The sequence below is a fragment of the Mirounga angustirostris genome, unplaced genomic scaffold (genome assembly GCF_029215605.1).
Source record: "Mirounga angustirostris isolate CCGP_5_RB_7025 unplaced genomic scaffold, mMirAng1.0.hap1 SCAF_5, whole genome shotgun sequence".
In the NCBI taxonomy this organism is placed as follows: domain Eukaryota; kingdom Metazoa; phylum Chordata; class Mammalia; order Carnivora; family Phocidae; genus Mirounga; species Mirounga angustirostris.
Genome location: NW_026991713.1, coordinates 89940132 through 89949419, shown reverse-complemented (window position 1 = coordinate 89949419; position 9288 = coordinate 89940132). Strand labels below are relative to the sequence as shown.

Here is a 9288-nt window from a genome sequence, read left to right as displayed (position 1 = left end):
CAAGCTCAGGAGAAAGTTCCATGTGGTACTACTATAAAGTAAAATAACTCAAGATTTCTAATACTCATATTCTGAATATCCGTTGCTCATTGCCCTGGAACAGGGAGACCAAACTCTTCCTGGTGATGTAAATACCTTTTCTACTGTGTCCAGCCCACATGCCCTCTGAGGAAACTAACAAATGTGAACAATTTAGTTATCATATTTGTTTGAAGGAAGAAAGCAGGGAAATGAGGGTCTCAGTTGGATCATTTAATTGTTTTATTTACTCTCTTGTGCTGTTTACAGTCTCCCAGAAAAGAAGAACCTCAACTGGTAGGGAATGTGATTAGGAACCTTCACTGAGCCAGCAGCAACCACAGAAGAATCCAGGGATGGGAATGAGCTACTGGAACCCAAGGCAAAAGGACTGTTGGTGGTGGTTTGCCAATTTCCTGGCCTCTAGTTGCTCAAATGGGGAACATAGAAGGAAACATTAAATGACTGGGTATTGAAATGAAGAATTTTGAAGTTCTGGCCATGATAGGGGACCAGAAGAAATGCGCTGGATTAAAGCCTGGGTTTTAAGCATGTCGTGCTTAGGGAACACTTTGAGAGACATTGTGGGATAAGATGTGTGGATAACAGAATGTGGGGAGCATTGGGGAAGGGATCCAGCTGTGAACATGGAGGAGGGACAAGGTGGTGAACATGACTGAGAGGGTACTTCTGGGTGGCAAGGTAGGGAAAGGGATGGGCAGATGCACTCATTCTGTCCACTCCTTCTTAATGGACAGGTTCCACTCCCAGGTAAGGTGGTCGTGCTTGTCATCGTCGGTGAAGAAGGACTTGTTGTGGTAAGTGCCTCGGGCCAGCATGCCCTTGGGAGCCTCCTCAGTTGGAGTCAGGAACTCATACTCCTCTGGCCGAGGTCCATAGCTGCCAACCATAAACGTTGCTTTGTCCACTAGGAAGAATGACAAGGTCATTAGGGTAAGCATTTGACAGAGGAAAAGCAAAGACAGAAAACTGGAAAATCTGGAGCACAGCCTACAGTGACCAAAACCAAAAGCCACAGTTTCCAAGCCTGGGTAAACATCACATTTACCTGGGCATCTTTTTTTTTTTTTTTTTTTTTAACCTTTAAAATATATATATTTTTAATTGGAGTGCCTTGTAATAATACAGTTTCACTATCAGAGACTATGGATCAGTAATCTGCTATGGGCAGTGTCAGAATCAGTGTTTTTATTTTATTTTATTATTTATTTATTTAAGATTTTTATTTATTTATTTGAAAGAGTGTGAGCAAGAAAGACCACAAGCAGGGGGAGAGTCAGAGGGAGAGGGAGAAGCAGACTCCTCACTGAGCAGGGAGCCGGATACAGGGGTTTGATCCTAGGACTCTGGGGATCATGACCTGAGCTGAAGGCAGGAGCTTAACCGACTGGGCCACCCAGGCACCCCAAGAATCAATGCTTTTAAAAAACCTCACAGCTGATGCTATCAGAAAAGTTGGGAAATCAGCACCTTAAATCTACGGGGATCAAGACTCTTCTTTTATAGAGATGTAGCAGGTTATACCATTAAAAAAATCCTTCATTAATTGAGACCCGAGTTCTGGTCTTGGCTCTGCAACCACTCACGTCATATGACATTTCTGGGCCTCTGTTTCTTTCTTTATATAATGAACTACAAGGATTTTCTATCTACAAACTATTATCCTATGAACATATCCATTGTGGGAGGTAAGGTAACAACAGCTGGTGATCAGAATGAACAGAATTCATGGATGGAAGACTTGGATGGAAAGGGAAAACCAATGCTTCGGTAAAAAAAAAAAAAAAAGTGAAGAACTGGAACAAATGTTGAAAATAGCCAACCAAAATTATTAATAGGTGAGTAACTGGGACATATATTAAGAAAAAGAGGGCATTAGAAAGTATAACTAAAGGTAGGCAGGCAGATAGGCAGGCAATGTGTAGTTAGCTGTTAAGTGTTATGAATAAGTTTGGAGAAACAGCTACAGACATATCATCGTCCTCTTGCCTAAGTGAGGCAACATAGACTCTAGACCCAAGGGAAAATAGGAAGTTGAACTATTTTTTTTCATGAGACTTGGTCCTGGAAAGACCAGTTAAGATCTTCCAGGTCAACAACCTTCTGTGGGATCTGAGTAATTGAATGGTCGTCCAAGTCATGCAAATTTGTCAAACGATTTCCCCTCGAATCCTTTGTTTATTAATTTGGGGGAACTGACCTGTCCTTACTGTTTCCCACCCCTGGAAGAAGAGAGCCCCTGAGGCAAAAGGGAACTGTACAAGTATTTCCATCACCTTTCCAATTTTCATTTCTCCCTGCCCATAATAATGGAAGGAAACTGAAGGCAGTTCCCCAAGGCACGTACAGTTTAGGTACAACTTTTCAAGAGCAACGGCAGCTCAAATAGTGTTGTATTGTGTCTCAATCACAGCTTTTCCTAATTCTAGAAAGAATTCCATTTCTTTGTTTTAAAAATTAAGGGCTGCCCCCTGCTTCCCCATCCCCACTCCACACCTGCCCACACGCTACTTACAACTCCCATTCCCAAAAAAACCACACTTGCCGCTGGATAGAACCTTCCAGTCTTGGATTTCTCTGACACTTAAGTTTATACCTCTGAAGTGCTTTTTTTGACTCTGTTTTTATTCAAAGTTATCTTTTTTTTTTTAAGATTTTATTTATTTATTTGACACACAGAGAGAAAGAGACAGCTAGGGAGGGAACACAAGCAGGGGGAGTGGGAGAGGGGGAGGGAGAAGCAGGCTCCTGGCCGAGCAGGGAGCCCGACGCGGGGCTCGATCCCAGGACCCTGGGATCATGACCCGAGCCGAAGGCAGACGCTTAACGACTGAGCCACCCAGGCGCCCCATATTCAAACTTATCTTGGTTACTCTTCCCCTTTGTGAATACTAAACTTAAATCACAGAAGCCAAATGCTGAAGGTTAGTCCTTGACCTAGTCTAAACTAGATCTCTGAATGTAGGCCTTGCCATTAATGTCTAGGTCAGAGGTGTATGTGTGCTCTTTCCTAGGGAGAGTGTCCACAGCTTTTTGTCAGATTCTTAAATGAGTCTATGACTAAAATTGTTGATAAGCAGAAGTTCAAGTATCAGTGGGGAGCAGAGTTTGGGACAGTGTGAAGTGTGGGTCCCTTACCTTTCACCCCAGTCCGGTAGGTATGCTGAACGTATTTCAGGCCCGACACAATATCCCTGTTCACCTGTAGGTGGGAAGGATCCAAGCAATTCAGATTAGAAGCAGCCTTTCATTTTCCCTTACCCTTCATGCTTATCCTATCTAGCTGAGTCTCCTTTGAGTTCTTCTTTGAGGATGAAAGAAGGTTAAGATTTAATTCAGAATAAGTATTATCATTTAGTGTGGGTGGCGAGGCAGAGATTAGAAAGAGGAGATCGTAAGATTCAACATTGCCAACCTGGTTTTAATCATCGAATACTGTGCTGTTTGGTTGGGGGCGGTGCTACTTAAGTAAAACATTGTCTCAATGTTCTTCATTACATTTCTCCTTCCTCTAAAGGTCCAAAGAATGGTCTTGAGCTCCCCCTGCCTGAAACTATTGGCCAAAGACAGTCCTTGTCTTAGGAAAGGCTACAAAGGTACCAATGGAAATTGTTATGTGAGGACCTGAAAACCCTAACCTCAGAAATGATCCACCTACCATGAAAAACAAACAACAAGGAGAAAAGCTGTCATGGAAAATCAATCAGGTCTAGAAGAGGGTTGTGCCCGTTATGTCGCTGAGATTGGAGTCTAAAGATGAGGAGTTTCTGCCCCACAGAAACATCCTCCCCGCATAAAAATAATGGGCGAAATCCACTTGTGTCTGGCAAGCACTGTGGATGTCTCTTCTTTTCAGATGTTGTCTGAGATGTCACCACTTCCCCAAGCCTTTCAAAGCAAGGTCACTAAAGCAGGATGAAAATATACACAGCCCAAGCACTTTGTTTTTCCATGATTCATTTTGCCTAGGCCTGACCTGCGTTGTCCATTCGTTTTATACAGGGCTCGTGTTTATACAAACAAAGCGAACGTTGCGTCAGTAGTTGGACAGCCTGCTGAATTGTTCGCCAAGATGAAGAATGAAAGCATCTTCACATAATTTCGCCCCATGGTAATTATGGCTGCCTTTTTGTTTTGGACAGAGTGATTAAACCCATTTATCAGTGTGACATTCTGCTGTGTGGGTGACGAGGAGTCACAGCTGTGAACACCATCAGCTTAGGTTTCAGACTGTCACTCAGTAAAATCCATGGTATGGATCTATCAAAAGCAGACAGAATGCAAACAGCCTCACTGAAGAAATTGTGTGAAAATGACACCCGAACTTTCTGATTACTCTGCCAGATGTGGCTCATGCAAGTAGAAAAAAGTGAATGCCTTCTTCTGGAAGTCTCTAAGCTCGTCCTTTGGGCCTCGTGGGAGATGTGGTCTGGTGGCAAAAAGTCTGAAAAACGGGAATGGTGAGTGCTGCTCAGCAATAAGGACTTCAAATCAGAGTCCCTTGTTTTTTCTACTGCTCCATAGAGGGTTCATTTTATTTATTTATTTATTTTTTAGAGAAGGGGGAGGGGCCGAGGGAGAGGGAGAGAAGCTTAAGCATGCTCCATGCCCAGCCTGGGGCCCAACGTGGGGCTCGGCCTCAGGACCCTGAGATCCTGACCTGAGCTGAAATCAAGAGTGGGATGCTTAACCAACTGAGCCACCCAGTGCCCTGAGGGTTCATTTAATATAAATATGTTTGAGATGGGTAAGAGAAAAATATGAATATTCATCATATTCTCTTCCTCCATCTGCACGCTTCTCCCCATCACTCCCCCTCACCCCAGGAGGAAAAAACCTGGGTGACATGAGAGCTGTGAAAGTCAAAGATACTACATTTCCTTGGGAGGCAGAAGGAAAAGGCAAAGAAACTAAAGGAACCATCCCAAACCAGGTTTTGGAGAGAGCCATGACGCTCTCTCCAAAAGCGGGGGGTGGGGGTGGGGGTGGAGCGGGGTGTTGGAGAAAGAGAAGAACACGGAGTGCAATTAAGAGAGAGATAACGCAAGAGGATTTTAGGATCTGTTGCTGGTGTTATAAATGCAAACTTTCTTGGGTATTTTTCAACAGATGTCAGTAAAGATCTAAATTGCTTCTCAGTTATTTACAGTTTTGAGCTGGTGCTTCTTCTGATGGTAGCTCCATGCTGGGACAGGTTGGTTAAACTTTGTGTGGGTTATATAGAGAGAGTGGTTTTTCTCTTACTTGAGAAATGCTAAGGGTCTGCAGCAGATGGGACTTGAAAACCCCTTTCTGTGCCCCCGTCCTCCAGCACCCTAATGTGTAACACTGACCGCTTGCTACATTCTCTTTGGCCTTCCCACCCATAGCTGAAGCCCATGCCCCAGACTTTTCCTTCTGATCTTATTCCCATCAATATTTACCTGTCCTGTTTCATTTGGTTTCAACCGGCTTACTAAATTGATAAATTAAGGTAGTAGTTTTAATGATTAAAAATTAAGCCAGTGTGTAACCCATTCTAAGCATATTGGGATACAATGCCTTGGATATAATTCTAGGCATATTTGGATGTGATATCAAACTCTTAGGTGCTTCGATAATAAATAATACTATAGGAAATAAGCAAGTGAGCCATAGCTCAGTGCATATTATACAGTAGGCATCAACAACTATTTTCAGAATGAAATTATTTTGAGGCATATTTATATGTGGAACACAGGGATTGTTCCTAGACCCTGAATTCATCCTGCACTGGGGCGTAAGAAGAGCTCAGTGTGCAAACACAGAGGGCAGATGGGGTCTTCCTTGGTGGCCTTGAAGGGCCCTGCCCTGCAGGATATGGCTGAGAAGGGCAACCAAAGCAAATATAAGCAATTAAGAGCAAACAGTACATTTCTGACTTATTTGGTTTCAGCCAAGATTATTTTTCTTTTTGCTTTTGGCCGATCATTGGTGTATGTGTCTATTCATTATATGTCAATTTATCTCCTGTTTAGTCTTGCTCTTTCATATTTGCTTGCTCCACAGCTATCATTGTAATTTCCAGTTATTTACCAAGGTCCACACTCCCTGGATTTATATAAGCATTGAGCAATTAGAACTGAGGCTCTATCTGTTCCATTTTTTACTATTAATCGATTCATTCATGTATCGATGTCTCAATACATATTCACTAAATATCATTTACAAAGTTTTGTGTAAAATGTTGGAAAGAAGAGATATATAATCTCTCCCTTTCTCAGGGTGCTTGGACTGTACAGGGAAGAAATGGCAAAACTGGTACAATATAAAGCAGGGTGTGCTTCATGGTTGGGAGCATTCGGAGTTCACAGAGGGGTCCTGTTGGTTAGGTGATCAACGGAGAGTTCAGGGAGAGGGTCCTGGTCGGGAAAAGGTGGGAAGCAGGGGTGGGCCTCGACAGGTAGAGCTCAGAGTTGGGGAGAGACAGTCCAGATCCAGGGGGAGAAAAAAAGAAACAAAAAACTATGACAACATGGTAATGCAAGATGATTTTTTTCTTTCTCTGATTATAGGAAGAATGTAGACTTTATGAAAACATACAGGGCAAGATACTTACTTTGAAGTGAATTTTGACTCTGTATTCAACACCTTCCTTTAGCACGAAAGTTTCTTTTTTCAGGGCTTCAAGATCTCCTGTAGAAGTGGATTTAGAGAGAGTTTATTCTCCTCAGAAGGAGAAATACAAGGAGATGAATGGAGTTTAAACTCCAGAGCTGTTTGCTGGGGCTGTCAGAATAACATGGTCCACATGGCCTTCAGTTCGAAGATATTTGAGATCACACACACACACACACACACACACACACACACACTTGAAATGCCTGAAATCTTACAGCTAGATATGAGAATAATGTGATAGTGCTTTCTCCCCCAAATTTGATGACACCCCTAAAATATACAAGGTATTATCAGCAATGAACTATGTATGACAATGCCTTTTTTTTTTTTTAAGCAGGCTCCATGCCCAAAGTGGGGCTTGAACTCATGACCTCATGATCGAGGGATGAATGCTCTACCACTGAGCCAACCAGGTGCCCCGACAATGTCTTTTCTAATTGTTAATAATAAAAACAAGTTTTAATTAGCCATCCTAGAGGAAAATCTGAATTATCTTTCTATTTCCTCTACTGAAAATGATATTACATAAGTGGCCAAACAAAAAGATGATTAAAGAATGTGTCCCTACCCCTCAAATAAATTAATAAGAAAAATATTATGTAAGAGCACCAGCTATTTGTTTTCGTAGATTTGGTGATGTTTGTGACATTTTCTAGCTTTAAAAAATTTACTTGTTTTGGCTCCCTTTCATCATTCTAGATATATATTCACTTTTGTACTTACTTTTGCATTTGCATTTGTAATCTCATATTAGTTTTCTTAAGGAAAGTCACTTAAGTGATAAAAGCTTTGGGCCCCATAAAACCAGGATCTGACTCTAATTCCTGTACTCTGGTTAGAGAGGTAATCACTCTCTGTTCTTTTCCCAGTGTGGTCCTGTATCATTTGACATTCAGGGGTAAATGTATGTGTATGTGTGTCTATGTGTGTATGTGTGTGTTTTGTATAGCTCTGGGCATGTGCTTCATATCATATATATATATATATATATATATATATACACACACACACACTATGTGTATGTAGTATGTATATAATATACTTATATTTTGTATATATACTATATATTATGTGTATTATATACCTATATTACTTGTATATAATACATATACTATATATTTTGTATATAACTATATGTGTATTATATGTATATATAATGTATAGATATGTATATATGCATATAGTATGTACATATATTATACATATATAATATATACTATATATTTTGTACACATACTATATATATTATGTGTATTATATGTGTGTGTGTGTGTGTACTGGGATTCACCTCAGTAGCTTCTTGAAAACCAAATTTGGGCATCCCGATGCTGGGAAAGTGAAAGAGACTGAGTTTCCCCTGCGATGTGGTCAGGCCCTTAGATTTCCTTAGTGCTAAATCAGACCTCATCTCACAAACTGACGGTTGTACCTGCTACCATTACACAATTTCACACAGGAAGAGGCCTGAGTCCTGGTGAGAAAAAGAAAGAGAGAAAGGGAGAGAGAGATTCTCCTAGAGAGGTGCTAGAATGTGGAGGTAGGTGAATTTTTGTCTGCTGTAATGGTTTTAGTTGAAGGGGAAGTGTGTCTTCTCAGCCTCGGATTTCCTCCTTCAGACAAATAAGGCCATATAAGGTAAAGAGTGGATATGTACTGTGAGAGAGGAATCACCTCGCTGCTGAGCCTACTGTTCTGGAGTCAGGCTTTGCTCTGTCTCATGAGTCCACCTTTTGAATCTGGGAATAATTTTCTCCCGGCTCCGTGGGCCTTCCCTCATTCCTCTCAGATGCACATTTCTCCCATAATACCCACCTTCTCAGCCTCTCTCTATCTCCTCAAGATTTAAGTGTCAGGAAAGGACTTGACCATTGTCACAATGAGAGGAAAGGAAATAACATCCTAATTTGTACGTCTCTAGTGGGGGAAGTCGCTTATACAAGAATCAGAGCTTTAAGCTAAAATAGTACGTATTTAACAGTGGCATTCCCAGCACTAATTAAAAGATTTGAGATGGCTTCTTGCCTTCACGGAAGTTCTCTAGTTGATATATGGTCAATATTCTCTGATGTTTAGATTGTATAAAGATTACATGTTAGAAGCATTCAGCTTGCTTTGTAATATTTCCATCATCAGTCCTTTTATTTTTTTAAAGATTTTATTTATTTGAGAGAGAGAGAGCATGAAAGGAGGTAGGGTCAGAGGGAGAAGCAGGCTCCCCGCTGAGCAGGGAGCCCGATGCGGGACTCAATCCTGGGGCTCCAGGATCATGACCTGAGCCGAAAGCAGATGCTTAACCAATTAAGCCACCCACGTGCCCCCATCATGTCTTTTCACATGAATAGTAATTCCCTTGCTGCTGTGTGAAGATAAAAATCTGAAGTAAATATGACGATACAAGTAAATAGATCCAATACTTAGGACTGCACTGTCTTCAATTAAACAGAGACAGAGACTGGGCTTTTCACTGAGCGACTGTGTATCCTGAGAGCAACGATTTGTGAACTGGTCCCAGCATACATGTGTCTGGGATTCACCTTCCTGGCGCTTCCTTTTGCTGGGAGAGGGGACAGAGACTAAGTTTTCCCCGTGATATCACTAGGCCCCTTGGGA

General features: G+C 41.6%; 2 protein-coding genes across 4 annotated transcripts in view; one reads left to right on the top strand and one right to left on the bottom strand.

Moving 5' to 3' along the window:
• Window positions 1–239: 239 nt before the first annotated feature.
• Window positions 240–9288, bottom strand: part of ARHGDIB (Rho GDP dissociation inhibitor beta) — a 261787-nt gene continuing 252738 nt past the window's right edge. For all 3 annotated transcript variants that reach the window (XM_064591530.1, XM_064591531.1, XM_045873812.3), the window contains 3 exons: window positions 6617–6693; window positions 3178–3241; window positions 240–946 (listed from right to left, as the gene is read on the bottom strand). In XM_064591530.1, coding sequence (XP_064447600.1) covers window positions 747–946; window positions 3178–3241; window positions 6617–6693 — 341 coding nt within the window. In that variant the 3' untranslated portion in view covers window positions 240–746. The remainder of the gene's footprint in view (window positions 947–3177; window positions 3242–6616; window positions 6694–9288) is intronic.
• PDE6H (phosphodiesterase 6H) overlaps window positions 3084–9288 on the top strand; it is a 35768-nt gene continuing 29563 nt past the window's right edge. The window contains exon 1 of the mRNA XM_064591534.1: window positions 3084–4499. The gene's annotated coding sequence lies outside the window, so the exon portion shown is untranslated. The remainder of the gene's footprint in view (window positions 4500–9288) is intronic.